Source organism: Phodopus roborovskii, unplaced genomic scaffold, assembly GCF_943737965.1.
Source record: "Phodopus roborovskii unplaced genomic scaffold, PHOROB, whole genome shotgun sequence".
Lineage (NCBI taxonomy): Eukaryota > Metazoa > Chordata > Mammalia > Rodentia > Cricetidae > Phodopus > Phodopus roborovskii.
This window is the reverse complement of record NW_026126611.1, coordinates 816,591-841,129: the sequence shown is the minus strand read 5'-3', so window position 1 is coordinate 841,129 and position 24,539 is coordinate 816,591. Positions and strand designations below refer to the sequence as shown.

Genomic DNA, 24,539 nt, shown 5'->3' with positions numbered 1-24,539 from the left:
TTTGCCCTACAAATCTTTTAAATTTCTTCTGTCAAAACAGCACTAGTGGCAGGCTAGATTCTAGTAACTAATTAAGAATGTTTTAATAGATGCCTAGTTGTAAGTAAAAGGCTTCCATTCATATCTTGTCACCTCTAGTTTAATGTAATGGCCTAGCTACATTACTGTGAGTCCTAAATCGGGCTTACTTGTTTTCCTACAGCATATGTTTTTAACTGCTAATATATTTTCCCCAGGTGAATCAGAGAGGATCCCCGGGAAACCTGTGAATGTTGAAGAAAATTCATCTTTGAAATTTTGATATTCGAGGAAGTTGGCATTTATATTCATCTTTTACTAAAGTGGGACGATTTGTGTTTTATTTTAAAACCATTTGATATTTACAATGAATGGACACAGTGATGAAGAAAGTGTTAGAAATGGCAGTGCAGAATCAAGGTAAGCAGGCACTAAATCAGCTGGCTGCTTGAGAACTGAAAAGCTTGTTCTGAGTGTTTTTATAAAACTATCTTACTGGGCAGAAGTTACAGAGATTCTCCTAATAGCAGTTTTGTAGATGTTACAGGTGTGTGTGTGTGAGTGTGTGTGTGTGTGTGTGTGTGTGAGTGTGAGTGTATGAAGATAGCAGAGAGCAACTGTAAAAGACTTTTGACCTATTTAAATCTATTGGAGGTTTATATTGTTTGAGTTAATTGAAGCTGAAACAGTAAAGAGATATACATTGATTTGACTGTTAGGGAACTGTCCAAATAAATGCAGGAAGGATTTCCACATTCCTCTTTTTCTGGAATTTTATGTTTTATGCCTGTGTTAGCCAGTGCAGTGTCTGTAGCTACTAGCTGAATGCAACTATTTCGATTACAAAATGTTCAAAATTCTGTTAGTCACACCAGACTCTTCAAGTAGTAACTAAATGACATATGACATGTGTCCACTATATTGGACAGCACTAATAGGAAACATTTCTTCACTGCAGAAAACTTTAGACAAAATTGATGTGAAGTTAGTCTATTTTATTTGCATATTGGAGTTTTAGAGTTTTTAACTTGGACTATATAATATAATTAGAACTAAAGTTAATGGAAATTAAGTCATTTTTATGTGTAAGACAATCTCTTTTCCTCTCTTTTTAAAGGCAGGGTCTTATAGTTCATGCTGACCTCATCAAGATTTCCCACCCTTTTATTGAAAGGGGCACTGAGATTATAGGCACATATCACTGCCTGGTCCAACACCATTACATTCTTTTTGTCCCTCTACATATTTAGTAGTCTCCACATTACTGCTACAGCCCATATGTTTATATATACTTACATAAAAAAATCAGCACAGTAGATGTTGGAATCTGACTATATAGTTAATCCCAACTCTGTCAGTTACTTAATGTGAATTGAGATGAATTACTCCATTCTGATTTTTGTTCTTGTAAAATGGGAATTACACTACTTACTAAAAATTACGACTTATACGAGACACTGTCAGCTTATGGTTTCTGATACAATGGGCATTGAGCATTTGCTTATTATTAGTTAGCATTATGTTTTGGAGTAATTTCAGTGGTGGAGAAGTGGGAGGGACAAGAAATAGGAAAGGTGATGGGACAGTTTCTGAAAACAGTATTAATAAGAACATAGAGAATAAAACAAACAGTTATGGGAAAAACACTGTAGTTAGATGAACCAGGCAGTAGTGGCACACACCTTTAATCCCAGCACTGAGGAGGCAGACAGGTGGATCTCTGTGAGTTCAAGGCCAGCCTTCTCTATAGAGTGACTTCCAGGACAGAAAGGCTACACAGAGGAAACCCTGTTTTGAAAAACCAAAACCAAACCAAACCAAACAAACAAACAAACAAAAAAAAAAGCCCCTCCCTTCCAAACAACAACAACAAAACCAAAAACTAAGCCAAAACAAAACAAAAACCCTAAAACTGGGTTGAGGGTGGGTGAGATTGCTGTGTGAAGACATTTGCTGTCAAGCTTGTTGACTGAATTTGATTCCTGAGACCCAGGAAGAGAGAATTGGTTCTCAAGTTGGCCTCTTTGCATGTGTGGCATGGCTCTCTGATGCCCATACATAAATATATAAACATTTAAAACAAGCAAATAAAAACCTTGATGCCCATATATAAATAAACATTTAAAATAAGCAAAACAACAACAACAAAAAACCCAAACCAAATCCTGAATTGATACCATCTTTGCATGAAATAGTTGTTTCAGAATATTTCCAAATGTAACACGAGGAATGGAAGAATTCTGTAAAAGTTTTAGGGACCAGTATGGTGGCACACACCTTTAATCCCAGTATTCTGGAGACAGAAGCAAGTGCCTCTCTTGAGTTTGAGGCCATCCTGATCTATATATGAGTTCCAGGGCAGTCAGGACTACACAAAACCAAGGGGAAAAGGTTGCAATAAAGATAGTTATGGTAGAGTTTATAGATTCAGCAGAGTTGAAGTTAGATTAGAGGGTGTGTATGTGTGAGAGAGAGAGGGAGAGAGACTGAGATTTTGAGAGTTTCACTGTGTAGCCCTAGTTCACCTGATTCACCTGATTATTATGTAGACCAGCCTAGATGTGAATGTACTGAGGTCTTTGGCCTCTCTAGTGCTGTTGCTGACTTTTGAGTCAGATTTCTGTTGATACATTGTAACAAGTGAATAGAAGAGTTACATTGTTTAAGGTCCACAAAGAAATGGTTAATAAATAGCTATACGAGGACTAATCATCAGAACCAGACTACCCACCTAATAGGAAGTCAGACTCTCAATCCCCTCTGCTTAGCCAGGGGAATCACAGGCTGGAACTGTCTGAACACTTAACTTATTCCAGTGTTTGCTACCATATCTAAAGCTAGGAGAAGTAATAAAGCCAGTTTGATAGTAGAGGTGAAAAACAAACAAAAAACCCTTTGAAATTATTTAGCACTTTCCTTTCCAACTGGGCATTAGGGCATAGGAAGGTGGAGGTGAGGATCAGGAGTACATGGCTATGTCCTTTCCTTTTATAATTCATATTCCATCTTAAATGATTGCAGAGCTTATATCTCTAATTATTCTGAGTAATCCTGCCTTACAGGCTTTGGTGCTTTTGAGGGGCATTGCTCACTAATGAGGTATCTGGCTTTGCAAGTGCTTTGAAATTTATCAGACATGTAGGGGTTGGCTTTCTTTTGCCTTGCCTCCTCTTGCTGTTTTGTCATTTGTCATCTCTGTACCCTTTGTAATTGATGCTTCCTACTCTTTCTCCCAAATGCTTTCAGTGTAAGGCAGTACAAAGAAAAGGGGTTGCACCGCATTAGCAACTCTACAGATAGAATTTTCTGGGGAAAAAGAACGAAAATATATCACAATGGAAATATTAGTTTGGGCCCACCTTTGAAGTTAGTATACATTGTAAATAGTGAAGCAAATTTGTGTTGGCTAAGAAATGTAAAATGTGTTTTGCAGAATTTCATTTGCTTTGTGGGAAGCCTCTGAAAGGACGTTGCCATTTGGTGTTTTGGGTTGGATTTAACTTTTACAGAAAAAGAAATGTGAAGGCAGTCTTTTTTAACTATTGGTGGAAGAAAGAACTCTCGAGAAGCGGTTCATTTAGCTATGTTATAACTGATAGTTTTGAAATTTTCTTGCTTAGAAATGTGGGTTATGGCTGAGGGGGGAAGTGTTCACACCCTCCCACCCCCTAACCAAGAAGTTATCTGTAATTGATACCTGATGGCAAAGAAAAATTAGTTTTTGCCAGGGGAATGTCACTTGGATTATTCTCTATATTTTTGGGTGTATTTTATAGCCAGGAGTAGTTGCCAATACAAGATTAACTCAGTGGTAGTTTTGTAGACTTTATTTTATTTTGCTTTGGACATTTTTTTTTTTCTTCTTATTGATCATTTGCTTGTATATTATGATTTCTGATTTGTCTTTTTTGTGGAGCTGTTTTTGTATCTATCTTTCTTTAGAGAGGTCCTGGAGCTGGGTGGGTGGGGAGAAGAGGGGAAAGCTGTGTCAGAATAGGTTGTATGACGATGATATTTTTCATGGCATATGCCTTATAATCCCAGCACTCAGGAAGCAGAGGCAGATCTCTGTATTCCAGGCCAGTCTGTACAGTGGATTCCAGGCCAGTCAGGGTTAAAAAAATCTTTATTTTGTTAAATGCAGGCCAGGATGCACCTGCATCATAGTTTCATGTAACTGAAGCCATGGTCTCTGAACATCATGCTAGGAGGTTTCAAGCCACAAGTTCCACCTGTGTGGATTTGGGTTGTGACCAGGTTCTTCAAGCCCTGCTTAAGCGTTGTAAAAGATTCCATTTACTATTATTTTTGTAGCTCAAGGATCTCTGAGTTGGAGGCCACCCTGGTCTACAGAGCAAGTTCCAGGACAGCCTCCAAAGGTCGGGGGTGGGAGTGGGGTTGGGGGGGGAGAATGTTTTTAGTATTTCAGTATTTATTAGTGGTACCTAGAGAAATAGGAAATAGGATCAGTGGAAGTCTGAATGAAACTGACTTTCATGGTATTGCTTTGCACTCTGATCATAGTATATATTTTCTTTTTAACTGATATAATGTATATAATATGTTACGTGTATATAATATATGTTATGCCAATTTTCTTTTTAAATAGCATACCCACATATACCAAAGATTAAAAAGAAAATCTACAATTTAAAAGTAAGATTTACCAAATTATAGTATCTTTTGGTCAGAGCATGTTGAACTTATAGAAAGCTTATAGAGAATATAGTCTGAGATTTGATTCCCAGCACCGTAGGTAGAGCCTTGAAGGCACAGTGCAATCTGCTCAGTTTAAGACACAAGGGGTTAAAGCTAAAGGTACTTCCCCTCTTTTCACTGGTGGAAGTCCAATCCCGGGCTTCCTACGGGTTAGATCAGTGCTCTAGCCCTGAGCCACATCCAGCTTCTTGTGCTGTGTAGCCTAGGTTGGCTTTCCTTTGGGATTGTCCCTGCCTGCCTTTGCTTCTCAGGAGTTTGACTGTATTGTAAGTGTATGTGGTCAGATCCTGGTCTGTCGGGTATAGATCCTGCTGTTCCTGTTGGTGAGCATTTGTGAAGGATTGTCTTTTGTTGTCTGTTTTTGAAATTGGATTTTGTTTTGTGGCTGATCTGACTCAAATCACAATACAGCCCAGGATGGTCTCAAGTTGAAAATTTTCAGGTCTCAGTCTCCAGAGTATTGAGATTAGAAGCATGTAGTAAATACCTCTGGCTCAGTGTGTGGGTTAGTCTGGATGACAGCCTTAGCCACCTTATATAAATGTGTATGTACCTTATACATATAAAAATTGAATTTTTTTGATGGGTGGTGATGGCACACGCCTTTAATCCTAGCACTCTGAAGGCAGAGGCAGGCAGATCTCTTGAGTTCGATGCCAGCCTGTTCAAAACAAAACAGAACAAAGACATCAACAAAAAATAGTGTATTTTAAACTTTGAATTTTTTTATTTTGTGTGTGTGTGTGTGTGTGTGTGTGTGTGTGTGTGTGTGTGTGTGTGTGTAGAGTTCAAGACAGGGTTTCTCTATAGCTTTGGAGCCTGTCCTGGAACTATCTGTAGACCAGGCTGGTCTTAAACTCAGAGATCCTCCTGCCTCTGCCTCCGCCTCCCAAGGGCTGGGATTAAAGGCGTGTGCCACCACTACCTGGCTTGAATGCTTTCTTAAAGGTATTGTAAAAAATGGTGTTTTTTGGTCTTCATTTTCAGTAACTTTTTAAAAAGTTAATTCAGGTTTGTAAATTAATGCTAATTGTGAAGTAAGGCTGGAGGATGATTCAGTGGCTCTTAGGAACACTGGCTGCTCTTCCCAGCATCCAGAGGATCTGACAGCCTCACACCAATGTACTACATAAAATAAATAAAATTAAATAAATTATATATCTGTATACACACACACACACACACACACACGAATCCCCTTCAGGAACACAGGAGACTAGGAAATGATAAAGCTAAACTCAACACACTTCGTACTAGCTGCTTTATTTTAGCAATAGGTTATTTTCTGTTTGGGCAGAATTAACCAAGTTACAGTTTCTTAGAGTTTAGGTTGCTGTAATTAGCATTATAGCTTTTAACTGGTGGGTTTTAAGAGAATATGTGTGAATTTTTTTTTTTTTTTTTTTTTTTTTTTTTTGAGTGCAGTACTCTTCTGTATGTAAAGGTAAGATAATTACAGGCAGTGATGATGTCCCAGGCTCTTTGTTTCTGAAAGAGATGTCTGAAAGATTAATTTTTCTTTAACATTTTAATTTTTTTGGTGTATGTGACAGGATCTTTTTGCTCAGGCTGGCTTTGAACTTGCTATATATAATGAGGCTGGCCTATAGCTTTTGGGAGCTCCAGCTCCCAAGTGTGGAGATTTGGGGGAGTGCTGGGATTAAAGGGTGTTATTTTGCTTGGTTGTAATTCTTTTTCTTTTTCTTTTTTTAATGGGAAAGTTTTAAAATGTACAGAATGAGAAATATTAGAACTCACCTGTGATTCTTCTGTAGCCTGTTGGGATGAAGAGTTGGGTTTTCTCCTAGAGTTTTCATATTTTACCAGATTCCTAAATGATTGTGTGTGTGTGTGTGTGTGTGTGTATAATGCATAAAATACAGGTTCTATTTTCTATGACTTTCTCAAGGACAGTGTTGTGAACCATGCTAGAAAGATGCTAGGTAAATTTTATTTTGCTAGAAACAATTACAGTGGCAAACAGTGTGATTGTTGATTTTTTTCTGACCGAACACATAGGTACACATAGGTTACTGTGTGTCCCAGGAAATTTCAAAACACATTCCTACAAAACTCCTTTGCTAGCTACAGTGTTAGAATTTCTGTTTTCTGTGTAGAATAAGGATTATAAACAATTAAAATATTTAAAATTTTATTTATGTGTGTGTTTGTATGTATGACTGAGGAGGCGGGGAATTAGGGATGGAGTTGCAGACAGTTGTGAGCTACAGAGCATGGGTGCTAGGAACTAGACCTGGGTCTTCTGCAAGAGCAGCAAGTCCACTAACAGTGAGAGATCCTGATGCAAAAATAAGAGCCAGGAAGATGGCTGAGCAGGAGCGGACTTAACCTGTGCAGCACACTTTGGTTTTGATTTTGTTTATCTGGGCAGACAAACTAGGAAATACATGTATACATAAACTGCATATTTTTGTTTGTAGTTATTTGTATATCTCTTCAACTATACACAAAGTAAATGAGTTCTTGTTGTCTGTAGTTGTATTCTGTACTAAAGGGTTCATTCTGTATATGTAGCTAAGGTTTCTCTGCTCTGTGTTGCCTTGGTTGTTCTGGAACTCTTTAGGCCAGGTTGACCTTGAACTCATAAAGATCCACCTACCTCTGCTTCCCAAGTGCTGGGATTAAAGACTTGCACCATCACCCTAACATTGTACAGAACAGTTGGTTTACCTTGAGAGTTTTCTTATGCATCTTAGATTTCCTGGGTTATACTTTCCATTTTAATAGGGTTTCAGAATGATTAATTCATATCAAAATTCATACATATATAAAGCTATTCACTTGGAGTTGCAGTGTAATACAAATTAATAAATGACCCAGTGACAGATACTGGGGTTCAACCTGATGATCAGGGAAGGAAAGCAGCTGGTCACTAGCTCTCACCTCAAGCTGAGGCTGAAAGGGCTGATCCATGCATGATCTCTTCACCAAGTCTCAGACTGCTTTCTCTGCTTAGTGTGGCTAGAGTGAATGCATCCTACTCTGCTGAAGTCCCTGCTTCTATCTTTTATACCTCTCTAGTGCTGAGATTAAAGATATGAGCTATAATTCTCTTTTAGACTAATTCACTCTTGTGTAAATCTGGGTGGCATTGGACTCACAGAGATCCATCTACCTATAAATCCTGAGTCCTAGGATTAAAAGTGTATACCACTACCCAGCTTCTGACTGCTGGGATTAAAGGTATATCACCATTGCCTGATCTCTTTAGCTTAAGGCTGACTTTCTGCTTCTGAATCCTCATCAAGCTTTAATAAATCAGAAATAATATATAACTGCATTGCAGCATGTTTTAAAATAATACATGAACTTTAGAAAGATTATAATTTAGAGATAAGATGGATTAGTTTGTATATACAGTAGTTAACAGGTATCCATGGGCCATAGAGTCAAGCAGATGAGGTGGCAAAAGAGAATTTGCTAAATTGCTAGAACGATGCAATGAGCTATATAGAATGGAGCAAAGCCAGAGCAGTAAGGACAGTGCTCTGAGGAAACCTGGCAGCCTGTAGGATAAATATTTGGAGGGTCACAGAGCCTTAGAATAACACTAGAGTTGGGTTTAGAATTTGTCTGTAGCAAGAATTAAAATAATTTTCTCCTTAAAGAAACAGGAAGCCTTGTCTCTTATGAAAAGGGTCTATGAAAACTTGTGTGTGCCTTCATGAAATTCTTTTGTTCTTGTTGTAGAGGTAAAATAAAACACAGCATGAAAGTAGTGTTATGTCTTAAATGTTTTTTTTACTGGAAAAGAAGTATGAGAAAGGAAGGACCCTAAAGTCAACCAGATGACACAAAAGACATTTTCTAGTTCTTAGGTGTTGGGTGAATTGATTTTGTGGTCGAGTGTCAGCGTCATCCACAGCCCAGTGTTAGTTATCTGTAGACAGTGTACCTTATGGGAAGTGGAGTTAGTGTATCAAGATTTCTTGATCATTTGAAAACAGTTATAGTTTAATGAAATGACTTTGAGGAAGACTAAAATGAAGTAATATAAAGGAAAAGAGAATGAAAATGTATGCAGAGGTTTAGATTTATGTTACTGTAGACTAACTAGGAAGGAAAGGGGATGTCGTAAAATATCCTGAGTGATAGGTAGAATGGAAGAAAGTAGGAATGTATTTACTAAGTCAATGCTGTATTGGTGTATTAGCTTATGTTAGTCGTGTGTGGAGTGCTGGATGGAACAGCACATACAGCTTGAAGTGCAGGCTGAGTGGTGATGTTTAACAACTGTCTAGGAAGGGTAAATGCTTGCAGCAAGCCTGGCTGAGAGGTAGGGAATTCTAGGGCTGAAGGGAGGTAGGCTTTTAAATTGCAAAGCAGAGAGAGAATGATTTTAGATTAAGTGCGATAAATAGGGCATCAGATTTCACATTTTGGAATTTTTAGTTAAGCAGTGAACATAATAAGCCTTTAACATCCTCAAAATAAGTTGTGGTTACAGCTCTTCCGCAGGCTTTAGTGAGCATGGGATTGATTCGAGGCACCCACAGGCTGTATCTGGGATGGAATGGCCATCTTGATGCAGGTTAGAATTTGAAAACTGTTTCTGTGAGGTAATTTATAGATACAGAATCATGACATTTTAGTTATGGAATTCATGACAACTTAACCTGAGAGTACAGCTGTACAGAATAGTTGATAAATTAACATTAATATAAATTAAAGTGACTTAGTGTCTCTGTTAACAGAATTTTTCTAAATGTTCCAGCTGACAACCTTGACTGTGTCAGTACCCTAGAGCATGCTGGATGAGAAGTTTTTAAGTTACTGCTGATATGAAATATTGAACATGTTTCTCTTTTCTGCTTTCGCTACAAACTTCAACATTTTATTTAAGATTTAGTTTGACTTTTATCTCTGGAAGATCATACTTTTTACATGATGAGATTTATTTTTAATTAACATTAGTAGTTTTTCTTACATTGTTTCTGTTGACCACACCTTGCTTTCATCCCCACCCCTATTTTCCCATTCTATTTCCATGTCATGTGTGTACTATTACATGTTTTTTCTCCCTCCTCTCTTTCTTAAGAACCTTTTATCTCTTCTCATGATTCCCTTTGTAAGTTCAAAATCTACTCCCATACCTACCCACACACATTTGCACATATAAAAATTAAAATGTGTGGTATTTGTCTTTTTGAGTCTTCATTATTTGACAATATAATTTCCAGTCCCTCCCATTTTCCTGCAGATATCATTCTGTGTGTATGCACCACATTTCCTTATCCATTTGTAAGCTGATTAACATCTAGGCTGCTTCCACTTGTTGTGAATGTAGTGTAGTGATAATATGGACGTACAGGCATCTCTGCAGACTGCAGTCTAGGAGCGATATAGCTGAGTTGTATAGTATTTTTATTTTTGGACAGACCTCTATTCTAATTTCATATTCTAATTTCCATAGTGGCTTCAACCTACAAACTTTGAAGGAAAATTATAAAATCCCAAACAGTGAGAGCATCTTGTAGTTGAGTCTCCTACCAGTGGACAGTCTTCCTGGGAAGAACAGTCCAACATTTCTGCTGTCGTATGTTTACACTTAGCTCTAGGGACTTTGTGCTGTGCTGTTAGTCTGTCTCTGTATAACTTGAAAATCGGTTGGAAGAATCTTGCCTCTTGCACATTTAACTTAATATTCCTTTCTAAGAATAAGGTATTCTTTTACCTAAACCGTTTGAGTTAGCATGCTCAGGAAATTTCAGTTTCTATTTCATTATGGTTTGTTACCCCAGTATTTTATTAGTGTCCAGACTGAGATCATGTACTACAATTGGCTGTTGTTTTCTATGCTCCTCCCCTCTTAACTTTGTTTTAAAGTATTTTCTAATACATCTAGATTGTTTAGAGTTTGTTTTTACATTCTGTGTCACAGCACTAGAATTTTCCATTTCTTTGGATCATTGCCAGTTAAGTGTGCCATAGTGTTAGGAATCAAAATCTAGGTGCAAAGCAATTATAAAATGTTAAAATTAAATTTTAGTTTTAACTGATCAAACTTTGGATGACTAAACCATTGGATCCATTTTAATGCCATATGAAATGAAAACAAATAAAAGGAAGTCTTTAAAGAATGATTCTGATTATATCTGATTGTGGCCCATACAGAATTATTACTTCAGTTGACCTTAAGGTAGTATTTTATGGAGATGCACAATTTGAAAATGATAAGAGGGGCTGGAGAGATGGCTCAGAGGTTAAGGGCACTGGCTTCTCTTCCAGAGGTCTGGAGTTCAATTCCCAGCGCCCACATGGTGGCTCAACCATCTATAATGAGATCTGGTACCCTCTTCTAGCATGTAGGCATACCTGCAGGCAGAACACTGTATATCTCTTAAATAATCTTAAAAGAAAATGAAAAGAAAGCAAAGAAAATGTCTCAGTTACCAACAATAATGTTATTAATCTGAAATTGATTAATAGGATGTGTATGTGTATATGTGTATGCATATATATCTTAACCTGTTAGTGTCATTTGGAACAAGAAAGAAATCCCTGTAAAACCGAAGGACTTAAAAACCTTGTAATTGTGAATTAGAGGTGCTAGCATAAATGAATGTATTTTATACAAAGATGTACACACTATAGTTCATTCTGTTAAACATTTAATGACAGGTACATAGTAATAGGCTTACCTCATGCTTGTATTCTGCTTAATTTTTGATGAAGTAACTGAGTTATAGCTTGAGGCAAGAAGTATACAAAATGACCCTGATGTAATAAATTTTGCCCTGTCCGAAAACAAGTTAGTTACAATAATTTTATTTGTATAACATTCAAGTTAGGGTAAACATTTATACCACTGAAATACTTATCATTTAGGTTGAATAATTGGAAACACCTTTCTAGCTTTTTTTTTTTTTTTTTTTTTTTTTTTTTTAAGATGTATTATTGTTACTATGTTCTGTAGTTACCCTATTGTGCAGTTGGAAACCAGAATTCATTTCTGCTAAAACTTTCCACTTCCTCCCCATTCCACTAAAGAACAATTCAATAAACTACTTTGGACTTTAATACCTAAGTTCAACACTTCCTAATGATAAGCCTGCTCTGTCACTGTAGTAGGAATCTATGATAGAGCCTCTGCCCTAAGTCCACCCATCTACTGTTTTCATTTTGAAGACAGTTTTACGTTAGGTCTCAGGGATGGTATGTCACTGAACTTTTTATTCTCCGTTCTCCTCCCCCCCCCCCCATGTTTAAAGGTGTCCTCTACAGTGTCCACTCAGGGCTTGTGAGTATTAGGTAAACACATTCTATGCTATGTGATTTATTGAAAGTAAGCACCTCAAAAAGTAGCAATGTAAGACTTTGCATCCCTTAGCAAACCTGGTCTTGTCTAGATCAGCTGTTGTAAACATAGAAACATAGCAAGCACAGGAAGCTGTTTATCAGCTTACAGAGCTGTCTCAAGGTAGAAGTTCTTTTGATGGTGAAAACTTTGCGTCATTTCAGTCTCTCTGGGCCTGATATATGAATGGCTCTCAGTAAAATTATTTGAATTAATGATTTTTTTTTTTTTTTAACCTGGGGAGTGAATAGAGAAATAAAATAGGGGAAAAAAATCTTCTCTAATGGCATTGCTAAAGTTTGTCTCAAGGGTTTCGAATATAATAGGACATTTCTCCCTTTTATTAAAAGACACTTAATGATATCTGGGGGCCTCAGAACTGTATGTTTTGGGGAGGGAAATAATGGTGGGAAGGGCGGGGTAGTGAAGAGAAGAGAGAGCGCTATTGGTGGAAACACTGTTAATCAAAACAATCTCATCCAGAAGCAAAGTCCTTCCTGGAAACACTTATTACTCTATTTTACAAATCTATTAGGTGGAGAAAGAATAGCTTTTAATGAAGTCTGTTAATGAGTGATGCTATCTGGTGGTATTTCTGAAAATTAAAGAAGGCAGGAACCCAGTACCTTCTTTGTACCTCAGCCTCCCAAGTGCTGGAATTGCAGACTTGCATTGCTCGTTGCTAGAAATGATCTTGAAAGAAATAGGAAATGGAAATGGTCTCATTTTCTACCCATTTTAAGAATCCCCAACATGTTTAAACTGTAAAGTTAGTCTCTTAAAGGGCCTTTGTCCCATGATGTAAACATCTTGTGTTCCCATTTCTAGCCCAAGGTTGTGTACTTGGTAGGCCCGGCATGTTATATTTGAGAGAGAGGGAGATTATAATCTTACAGATATGTATGTCAGTTACTAGAAGTGAACATACCCCTTTGTATTTGGCCACAGATAATTGCAGTATTGAACTGTATGTCTACCTTTCTGCTGAAAAATTAAATTCTTGTTGAATTTTGCTTCATTCAAGTCTTTTCTTTTCAAATTACAGCCAGTCGGAAGATGATTCTGGGTCAGCATCAGGCTCTGGATCAGGCTCAAGTTCTGGCAGCAGCTGCGGTGGAAGTAGCAGCCAGTCTGGGAGCAGCGACTCTGATTCTGGGTCTGATTCAGGCAGTCAGTCAGAGTCTGAATCAGATACGTCCCAAGAGAACAAAGTCCAAGCAAAACCACCAAAAGTTGATGGAGCTGAGGTAATTCAGTGGAAAGTAGATTTGGAAAAACTTAAGCAGTTGACAGACATTACCTATACTAGAGTTCTTAGGAAAAAATAGATTTATTTTTCATGAATCAGAAGCTGTGACCATGTATCTTAATTCATTGGCTTAAAAGAGAAGCAAATGGCTGTAAAATGCCTACATACAAAAGTGAACCCTTTTCTGCCTCTTTAAGACAGAAGTTGAATTTTGTAAGTAGGCGAAGTCATGGGCTGGGGGTGTAGCTCAGCAGCACAGCCCTGGCCTAACATGCTTAAAGCTCTGGGTTTAGTTTCAAGCACCACAAACACCAAATGACAGAAATTGAATTTTTTAGATAAAAGTGAAGGTTGCTTGAGCTCATCTTGTAAGGCTTGCATGAACAACTGTTTCTGGGAAGTTAGTGGTAGAGTAGGCTGATATTGGAAACATGGCAGTGCATGCTGTATTACTCAGAGTACCAGTTCCTGGAGAGCAAAGATGCTTGGGCCACAGTTGTAAATCATGTACAGCTTTGTTAATGGAGAGTTCCCTCCACTGCTATCACCACCCCCCCCCAAAAAAATAGTCAAGTCAAATGAGCATAAACTGCTTGGTGAAATGGTTTTTATTTTGACTTGGCCTTTCGCCTTTACCTAGCACATGAGAAAATAGGCAACCACACTATGAGTAAGAGAAATCTAGCACCTTTGAAGCACCAAGAGCATGTTGCCTATTCTATACAAAACCCAGCATGCCATTATTTCTTATATTCACTTGAGGCCCTCCATGTCCTTTCATTGTATTGCAGGGACAATGCAGCATTTATATATAGTGAGTGAGGAAAGTAATTGCTTTGAGGGGTGGGTGTAAGTGTTTGAACAGTAGTTTTACCACATTTCAGCTCTCCCTGGTTTGTGTTTCTGGTACAGTTTTGGAAATCAAACCCTAGTATTCTGGCTGTTCAGAGATCTGCAATGCTTAAGAAGCAGCCACAGCCGCCACAACAGCCGCATCCAGCTTCCTCTAACAGTGGCTCGGAAGAGGTAAGTTCATTGTGAGCAGCTGTTCTATTTAAAACTGAAATGCCTACTCACTAAATACGATTCTTTGAATGAATAGAAGGAGAGCCTGTATTCAGATACATGTATCAAGAATCTTGGCATACAGACATCTTTTTCTTTTTCCCTTTTTGGAGACAGAGTTTCTCTGGATTGCTTTGGGACTATCCTGGCACTCGCTGTGTAGATCAGGCTGGCCTTAAACTCACAGAGATCCAAGTGCTTCTGCCTCTTGGGTGCTCAGATTAAAGGCGCGCACCACCATACCCCGACCAGACATGTTTTTCTTTTATACCAATATTCTTACTTTTGGAGGTTAATCAGAAATACTGGGACCTTTATGTCCATTTGCTCATCATAGCAAAACAAATAAAATAGCTAGGTTTGGTGGTGGTACCTTCCTGCTGTAGGTTTGGAGGTGCCCTCCTACTGTCCTGGCTCTTAAGAGGCTGCAGCAAGGCAAATTGTAAAATAAGTGTTCATCACTGGCCACATGAGCTTGAGACCAACCTGCTATACCTAGGAAGATGCTGTTTCAGTTTAAACGCTAGAGAAAGAAGCCCAGGGTGAAATGTCAGGAAATAGTGAATAGGATGAATTGGCCTGGTAGTGTGCATCTACAGTCTTAGAACTTGTGAAGCTGAAGGATTGTGACTTGGAGGTCTTAGCACCCCACGTCAATATTTTATACCCGTATGTACAAGCACACATATTTCAATGGATGAAGACATACTACTTCTCTACAAAATACGAGCCTGGATTTGGTTACTTAGAATATTTGTGTATTTTCTTAGTTTAAACACTGACCAAAAAGCAGCTTGGGGAGAAAAGGGTTCATTTTGTCTTATACCTTATAGTCTGTCATGATGGGAAGTCAGGGCAGAAACCTGGAGGGAGGCAGGGACTAAAGCAGAAGCCAGAGAGGAGGGCCGCTCACTGCCTGGCTCCTCAGGCTGACGGTTTACTACCTTTTTATGCCTCCTAGCACCTACCCATGGTGATAGCACATGTGTCAGGCTAGGCCCTGCCACAGCACTCATGACTTAAGATGTCCCACAGACTTGCCTGTAGACAATCTGATGGAGCAGTTTTCTCAATTGAGGTTCCCTCCTCCCAGATGACTCTGAAATAAGTAACCAGTGCCCATATGTATTCATTCACATGACATCTTGATCTGAATGAAGTATTTATTCCCAGTTGGTATGTGTCGCTATACTATCCTACTGTGATTACTTTGCTCTCTGTCAGTGTACATATTTGAATAGGTTTGTGTGTTCTAGTGTCAATACACTTCTTAAAGCCCCCCCCCTTTTTTTTTTTTTTTGTACATGATTACTGGCATGCATTGCCACTTTTGGGTAAGATTTGTTGTTTTTATTTATATGTACGTGTCTTAGTTAGGTTTCTGTTGCTGTGATAAAACACTGAGACCAAGGCACCTTATAGAAGGAAGGGCTTATTTGGGACTTAACAGTTCCAGAGGGATAGGAAGGAGTTCCTCACTATCACAGCGAGGGACCATGACATCAGGCAGGCATGGCGCTTGGAGCAGCAGGCTTAAGAGTTCTCAAAACTTAAGCCATGAGCAGGAAGCAGAGAAAAGAACCGGGAGTGGCCCAGTTTTGCGACATCAGAGTTGGTCTCTGGGGACCTTCCTAAACTGAACCCAAACAGGCCACCAGGGTTATGGGGGACACCTCATTCAAGCCATCACGGTGTGTGTGCTTGTGTCTCAGTGTCTGTCTGGGGATGCACAAACAGGCCAGAGCAATTTGTCAGGTTTCCTGGAGGTGGAGTTATCATCACTTGTGAGCAACCCCACATGGGTGTTGGGAACCAAACTCTGGTCGTCTACAAGAACAGGAAGCACTCTTAACCACTAACTCGTTTGTCCTGTCCCAGAATTGTTATTTTTAATTACTACGTGTAATTGTACATGTTTTGGGGGAGATACCGTGGCTTTTTTCTAATGCTAGCCCTTGAGCATAGGGAAGTACTCTATTAGCTCTCACTATAACTTATCCTCTGACATTTCAGTACATGTATACACTGTAGTAGATAAAGGTTCTTGGAATGTCTATTACTTTACACATGCATCATTTTCTTGTCTTGGGAACATTCAAAATCTTCTCTATTGGCTACTTTAAAATGATTAGTTGTCATGAACTGTAGCTGTCCAGGCCAGCCTCAGATTATCCTTACCCAGCTGCATCCTGTGCCCATTAACTGTCTTCTTTCAAGCCCTCCTTGGCCATTCCTAGGGTCTGAAAACCACTGGTTCCTTTTTTTTTTTACACTTCTCTGAAAGCAACTTTTTAGCTTCTACTATATATGAGAATGTGCAGTATTTGCCTTTTGTGTTTGATTTATTTCACTTCAGCTAATGCAATTCACTTCCATCTTTGTTGGCTGCAAATGACTACAATTTCCTTGTATTGTATGGCTGAATAGTATTTCATTGTATGTACATACCAATATTTCATATACTGCCTATTAAATGACCCCATATTATTGAAATATATTAAGAAAATGTACCTTAAAAGAATAAACATGTTTCTGTTTCTGTGTGTTGACAAGAGTGCCTGAATGTTTCTACAAATACATTTAAGAAAGAAATAAATTTGAGATTTTTATTGGATCTGTAATCTGCAACAGTAATTAATGGTCTCCAGGATGCTAGGTTAGAAATTTTACAAAATGCTGATGTTGTCATATTTACTCAATTCCACTGTCTTAATTTGTAATATGGATGACTTTAATTACTTTAAGCTGATAACATAAAACAATATGGAACAGAAAGAGAAGGGTTTACACATATTGTTAGCAAAATGAATGTTGACTAGCATAGCAAGTGGAACTTTGCTAACTTGGTTAGACTCAAATCGCGAGTAACTGCCATTCTTGTCCTTTCTCCGTAGGAGTCCTCTAGCACTGAAGACTCAGACGACTCCTCCAGCGAGGTCAAGAGGAAAAAGCATAATGAGTATGTGATTTTATTCCGCTGACAGTTTTCATGCCAGGGAAATACTATGGCTTTGTATTTCTTCTTTTGTAAATTTCCTTTCCAAAAGTAGTTTTTGAAATTTTAGTTCATGGCATTTTTGAAATTAATTTAAACTGCTACCTTAATATTTGTCTTTCTGCAACCAGCTGAGGTCTATTTTATGCCAGTTCTTTTATTTGTTATAACCTGTCCATACTTATATATTTGTAGATTAAAGATGAACTTTAAATGATAACAAAATACTACTTTCCAAATGTTTTTATAACTTGGGAGAAAAGCATGTACGATCATAGGATGATTGATTGACTTGGTTACTGTGTTAATTACTCACAGTTTATCTACACATGAGGTTCACTTTCTTCTGCAGAACTCACTTAGAAATTGATTATAACTGCCACAAAATCTGACCCAGAAAGCAGTAATACTTTCACACCTTAGATTCATGTTCACTGGTTTGGTTTTTCATTCTGATGTTTTGACTGCTAATTTTCTATTTTTTCTTGGATATTCTGTATATTTACCACGTTCTATGTATGTTTATATTATTTTTTCTCACAGGCTTTGAATGTTTGTAATCCTAAGATTCATACCTTTTAGTTTATGGAAATCCTTGTTGTGAGTCTTTGGATATCTTCTGCTGCTTTCCCCTCTGTCTCTCATAGGCCTGCCTGTTACTAGGTGCATTTTGGATAATGTAGTTTGACTCTGTAAATCTTAATATGTTATGTTTTGTCTTTGTTTTGATGTGCTCCATTGTGTCTAATTTCTTCAGATCTGTTTTATAGATGTGTATGATCAAACGAGGCCACACATGCCAGAAAAGGACTGGCAAGTGAGCTGCCCTATGTTCTAGTTTTCAGTGAGAACTGTGTTGTATTTCCAACTATGGTGTCTTCTCAGCTATTTAAATCTTCTATTGAGCTGTTAATTTTTCAATTATCATGGACACAAGCAAATACTAAAAAAAAAAAAAAAAAAAAACATGTAATTTGGGCTGATGTGTAGACTTGATTGGGTTTAAGATTAAAAATTACACTGAAAATTTTACTTGGAAGATTTCTTTCCATCTGTCGTACGTAATGCAACTTTCAGTGCCCATGCTATAAAAAGACCCCGGAGATAAAATAACTGGCTTCTGTGTGTTTGATGTATTTATCATAGTCACAACTGTTACAGCGTATGTCAAGCAGTGGAACAGAAAGGGTACCTGCATTAGGGCAGAGTACAGGTTGTATATTGTTACCGTGTGCTTGTGGCTGGAAGTGTTTCAGGTTTTAGAATTGAGCATCATTAGGAATATTTTGCATATTCTTTACCTCTTGGGTACCTGTAACCTAAACTCTACACTATCAAAATCTCAAATCTGATATTTTTCAATAGTTTCAAGATTCAGATTTCATATTGGAATGCTGAGTATAAAATCTAATATGTGCCTTTCATCTGAACTTTATATAATAATTACAAAATATTAACATGTAGACTCAATATTTTTTTGTACATATTGATTGAAAAGAAACTAGACTGAAATAGGAAAGATCTAAAGCTCATTATTTATTGAATATTGGTTGAGTTGATAATGTTGGGACTGGTGTAGTGTCTATTTTACATTATTCTATAGTAGTCTTATTTTTGTTTGTTTTTGGTTTGATTTTTTGAGAGAGGGTTTCTCTGTGTAGCATTGGAACCTGTTCTAGCCTCTATTCACTTTGTGGACCAGGCTGGTCTTGAACTCACTGAGATCGACTTACTTGTGCCTCCTGAGTGCTGGGATTAAAGGTGTGTGCCACCACTGCTCCACTATAATTAAGCTTTTTTTTTTTTTTTTTTTTTCTTAGAGAACATGTACTATTATTTAAAAATCAGTTTGGGGGCTGGAAAGATGGCTCATCAATTAAGAGCACTGGCTGCTTTTCCAGAGGACAGTGGTTCCCAATGCGGCTAACAACTGTCTATAATTCCAGACTCAGGTTATCTAACACCCCATTCTGGTCTGTGTGGTGAGCTCCAAGAATGCAGGTGGTATACAGACATACATGCAGACAAAACAGTCACACACCTAAATTGTTGTGTTTTCAGTACACTACAGTGTAGACTCCTCTCCCTGAGAAGGAGGGTCTTTCACAGGCAGGAAACTGCCATCCAGATGTCATTTATTTACGTACTTGCTGGATCCTTCCCCTTGGACTGCTCAAAGTCCTAGTTCCCCTATGTGTCTGTCAACAAAACAAAACATGGCAGTGACAGCACCACGGAGCAGGATGCGCTTGGTGGATGAAGCCCAGCATGGCTGGACCGCCTGGATCTGAACCATGCCAAGCCACTGCTTCTGCAGGTGTCAAAAAAATTAAAATAAGAGGAGCTAGAATCCCTTTTGATTTTTTTTTAAAAATAATATAGTTACAAACCTGTAACTGTTCATAGTATTCTTTTGTTTGAGGTTTAATTAAATGGTCATTAAAACCCTGTGGTGTTATAAGAGGTCTTTACAAAGAACTTTCTTTACAAAGAAATCTCATTGTTACTCTACTGAGATTTACTATTTTTCAGTGTGGTTCAAATCAATAGTTTCCTTTATATTCAATGGGATAGAATTTAGCTTTGATCATGCTTGTATTTTAATAATTAGTTTACTTATGATTAATACCTAAATGAAATATTTTATATGCAGTGAAGATTGGCAAATGTCTGGGTCAGGATCTCCATCTCAGTCTGGTTCAGATTCAGAATCTGAAGAAGAGAGAGATAAAAGTACCTACGATGATACCGAATCTGACTATGAGCCAAAAAACAAAGTGAAAAGCAGAAAGCCTCAAAGTAGGTAGGTATGGTATGGTATTCTGTGTGTTATTTAGAGAAGGGCTTCTTCTTGTTAACTTTTGTAGTTTCTCTCAATTTGTTTTTTATGCTAGTGTTCTATAAACACTTGTTTTTCTTTCCCTAACCCAGATGTAAGTCAAAAAATGGGAAAAAAATGGTTGGACAAAAAAAGAGACAGATTGATTCATCTGAAGATGAGGATGATGAAGACTATGATAATGATAAACGTAGCTCTCGCCGACAAGCTACTGTCAACGTGAGCTACAAGGAAGATGAAGACATGAAAACAGACTCTGACGATCTCCTGGAAGTCTGTGGAGAGGATGTTCCTCAACCCGAGGAGGAGGAATTTGAAACAATAGAAAGGTTTATGGATTGCAGAGTCGGGAGGAGAGGAGGTATGGTTACACAAAGCATTGTATGATTTGCCTGTTCACATATTTCCCAGAGTAAAGGACAGTATTTCTTAAAGATTTTACAGTTTTGGAAGCAAAGAAAGTGAATTTTCTGTTTTGGTTGTTTGCTGTCAAAATGTAGATTGCTTGGCCAATGTATTTCTCTGAAGATGCCCATATTACACAGTTCTTATAGGTAGTGGGAAGATTTTTAACTTAATAGATTTGCATTTCCTTACATTTTAAGTAAAATCATTTTTTTTTTTGACAAGTTTCCCCCATGTCTCTAATATATGGGCTTGCTATTGTTTAATGTAATTGGAAAGTAAAATAATTAAAATAGCAATTTCCAAATTACTAGTTACTGGACATTAATGGGTGTGTTATTGAGAATACCACCGTGTTTTGAAAAATTGATGTTCTTTAATAAAGAAATCCTACATTTACTTAGCGCAATTTATTTAGGACGTCTTGTGTGAGTTGTTTCCTTCCATCATGTGGGTCTGGGAGGTAGAACCCAGGTCATCAAGCTTGATAGCAAGTCTGTTTGCCTGCCAAGCCATCTTACTGCCTCTATTTTCCCTATTTTTAAAGCTCAAGAGAGGGATTGAATTAGATCATTTTTCACTTCAGATTGTGCATTGTCCTTTATTTATATGTGACATAACTTCCTATAATATTTTGCATTCTAATAGTTTGCCTATCTAATGACTGGTTTTGTACACATACTCTTGAAACTTTGTATTTGAAAGAAATAACCCTGTAACAGAATTAACATGCATTTTTCTTTTGTCTTTAGCTACTGGTGCTACTACAACCATTTATGCTGTTGAAGCAGATGGTGACCCAAATGCAGGATTTGAAAAAAGCAAAGAGCCAGGAGACATACAGTATTTAATTAAGTGGAAAGGATGGTCACACATCCACAACACTTGGGAGACAGAAGAAACTCTCAAGCAGCAGAATGTCAGAGGGATGAAAAAATTGGATAATTATAAGAAAAAAGATCAGGAAACAAAAAGATGGTAAAAAATGCTTTTTTTTTTTTTTTTTTTTTTTTTTTTAAATGAAGATTGTAGTTAACTAAACTTTTTGGTATTCAGAAATACATAACAAAATAAAATGATAGCCTCAAATATTTTTAGTCTATATTATTTCATCTCAGGATGAAACTCTTTAAGATTATTCCAGTCTGAACTTGTCTTTTATAAGAATCACATAGACTGTTTCATACTCCCAGAAATTTATAAATTTAAAAATTAATGATGTTTGTCATGGTATAGCTTAATTTGAGAATGCTAACCTAGAATGTACAAGGCCCTGGGTTCAGTCTCTGGCCTTTCGAAAGAAAAATAAAAATTACTAATAATGTTTTCCCTCTGTTTTCAGTTTTTTCATTGTTCAGACTTGGTTTATACCATTAAAGGTTACAATGGGAGCTTGTCTAAGAAATAATTATCAGTAAGATGAAGTTAGAGGAAAATCTGAAGTCTGTTGTTGCTTTAACATTTTTCAGGCTGAAAAATGCATCTCCAGAAGATGTGGAGTATTATAATTGTCAGCAAGAACTTACAGATGACCTGCACAAACAGTATCAGATAGTGGAGCGTATAATTGGTTAGTAGTGAATAAATGTGATAAACTGTTATCTGTTTGGTGTACTTTGAGAAGGGATCCCATTATGTTGCCAGTGATGGTCTCAGTCTCAGAGTCCTGGAACCTCAGCTTCCTGAGTAGCTGGGATTGCAAGTGAGTACTTCCAAGCCTGCCTTCAGACTTTTCATCTATGCTTGAAGGCATGTCAGCAAATATCTGAAGAAGTTTACTGTTGGGCTGGAGAGATGGCTCAGCCGTTAAAGGCTAGGCTCACAACCAAAATATCAGATGTTTTACTGTTTACACATAAAATATAGTAGCTTTGTTTTACCAAAATAAAATATTGTAGTATACATGACTACTTTTCACCTGTGTAGCTTTTACTGAGTATACATCTTGTGTAATTAAATGTAAATAAAATGAATACTTGATTCATCTCACAGCTCATTCCAATCAAAAGTCAGCAGCCGGTCTTCCTGATTATTATTGCAAATGGCAGGGGCTTCCCTACTCAGAGTGCAGTTGGGAGGATGGAGCGCTCATTTCCAAAAAGTTTCAGACACGCATCGATGAATATTTTAGCAGGAATCAGTCAAAAACCACTCCTTTTAAAGATTGCAAAGTGAGTACCGACATTTTTAATGAATGCGAATGTGTGTTACAAAGTGTTGCAAGCCTGTATAGAGAGTTGAATTCTGAAGTCCTGTGGGTGAAAGGGCACTTAGTTGGATATGCCCTTTAGCGAGGCAGAGGTCCCTATCGTGGCCCTGTTTAAAACATGAGAAATTGGTGGTGATGATGATGATGTGTGGAAACTGAGGTTAGAAATGTGTGCTTGTTTTAAAAGCGGCAGATACGCTGCTGAAAGTAAGAGCAGAATTGGAATGTAGTCATGAGAAACTATTTAGAACTCTCTTCCCTAGAACTTTTGAAACTTAGTTGACATAAAAATATTAGTGTTAGTTTTAAAGTCTAGGTACATTGGAGCAATGGCTATGAATAAATTTGACATTCTTCCCTTATGAAGTACTTGACCTATGTATATGTGTCTGAATTTCCTTAGTAATTTATTTTTGTTAAAAAAAAATTGGGAGGAGGGCATTTTATACTGCATTCAGGCTGGAACCATGGAAAGAAGCCATGTACAAAGGAATCCTCAGACACACTTTTTTTTTTTTTAATTCTGTTTGTGTACTGGCTTCTCTGGGGGAGGTGGAATATTATTACCAGCAAGAATTTAGAGGTGATCTACACAAACAATATTAGACAGTGGAGCATATAATTGGTTAGTAGTCAATAATTTTGATGAGATGGTTATCTATTGTGTGATTTTTTTTTTAATTTATTTTTTAAGATATACTTATTATTTGTAGTATTCTGTCAGCATGTATGTGTGCATGCCAGAAGAGGGCATCAAATCCCATTGTAGATGATTTGTGAGCCACCATGTGGGTGCTGGGAATTGAACTCGGGGCTTCTAGAACAGCGGCCAGTGCTCTTAACATCTGAATCATCCTTCCAGCCATGTTTGTTATGTTTTTGAGCTGGGATGCTGTTATCTTTCCCATGCTAAGCCTTGAGCTCAGGTTCCTCTGGCTTCAGGTTTTAGAAATAGTCTTTGCCTCATCTGTTGATTCGGGGGGTTATGGGTACATAGGATCAGGCTTGGCTTCTCAGATAGTTTGAATCGTAGAGCCTCTGAAATGAATGGTTTGAAATAAATGTTAATGCTTATGGTGAAAGATAGGCTAAAGGACATTCATCTTTTTGCATGGTTCCCCCCCACCCTCCCAGACAGGGAGGGTTTCTCTGTATTGTTTTGGAGCCTGCCCTGTAACTCACTCTGTATGTAGACCAGGCTGGCCTCGAACTCACAGAGAACTGCCTGCCTCCTCTTGTCTCCAACGCCCCAGCTGCATGATTTTGTTTTTTTATATTAAGTAATTCTACATAGTAATATTTGTTCTGACCAAAGGTATTGAAACAAAGGCCAAGATTTGTAGCTCTGAAGAAGCAACCATCCTATATTGGAGGACATGAGGGTTTAGAACTGAGAGACTATCAGCTGAATGGTTTAAATTGGCTGGCTCACTCTTGGTGCAAGTAAGTATATTCTAGTAGTTACCTGTTCACATTGAGAGGATGAGACTTCACCATTTCCTCATAGGTTACCAAGTTCTTCCTTTAAACGTTAAACCAGTAGTCAAGTTTCCTCTATCTAATAGCGGTATCTGATTTCTATAAGCTGAAACACTGTTGCAAAGCAGTGTTTGCTTGAGGTTTGCTGTGCGGGGAGCACTACAGGTCTGCTTTGGGGTCTGTGGCAGGAATAAGAGGAACATTATTTCACTTCATTTTAATGTGTTCATCAAGGCATGTTTA

The 24,539-nt window shown here is 37.7% G+C and overlaps 2 protein-coding genes across 2 annotated transcripts in view; both read left to right on the top strand.

Annotated features, from left to right (window-relative positions):
• The window catches only part of Fam120b (family with sequence similarity 120B), a 417,663-nt gene that overhangs the window by 167,357 nt on the left and 225,767 nt on the right, over positions 1 to 24,539 (top strand). The window lies entirely within an intron of this gene.
• Chd1 (chromodomain helicase DNA binding protein 1) overlaps positions 1 to 24,539 on the top strand; it is a 62,248-nt gene that overhangs the window by 1,846 nt on the left and 35,863 nt on the right. The window contains exons 2-11 of the mRNA XM_051206094.1: positions 237 to 438; positions 13,101 to 13,302; positions 14,217 to 14,330; positions 17,264 to 17,328; positions 20,018 to 20,167; positions 20,296 to 20,564; positions 21,361 to 21,586; positions 22,078 to 22,178; positions 22,601 to 22,779; positions 24,133 to 24,260. Coding sequence (XP_051062051.1) covers positions 386 to 438; positions 13,101 to 13,302; positions 14,217 to 14,330; positions 17,264 to 17,328; positions 20,018 to 20,167; positions 20,296 to 20,564; positions 21,361 to 21,586; positions 22,078 to 22,178; positions 22,601 to 22,779; positions 24,133 to 24,260 — 1,487 coding nt within the window. The 5' untranslated portion in view covers positions 237 to 385. The remainder of the gene's footprint in view (positions 1 to 236; positions 439 to 13,100; positions 13,303 to 14,216; positions 14,331 to 17,263; positions 17,329 to 20,017; positions 20,168 to 20,295; positions 20,565 to 21,360; positions 21,587 to 22,077; positions 22,179 to 22,600; positions 22,780 to 24,132; positions 24,261 to 24,539) is intronic.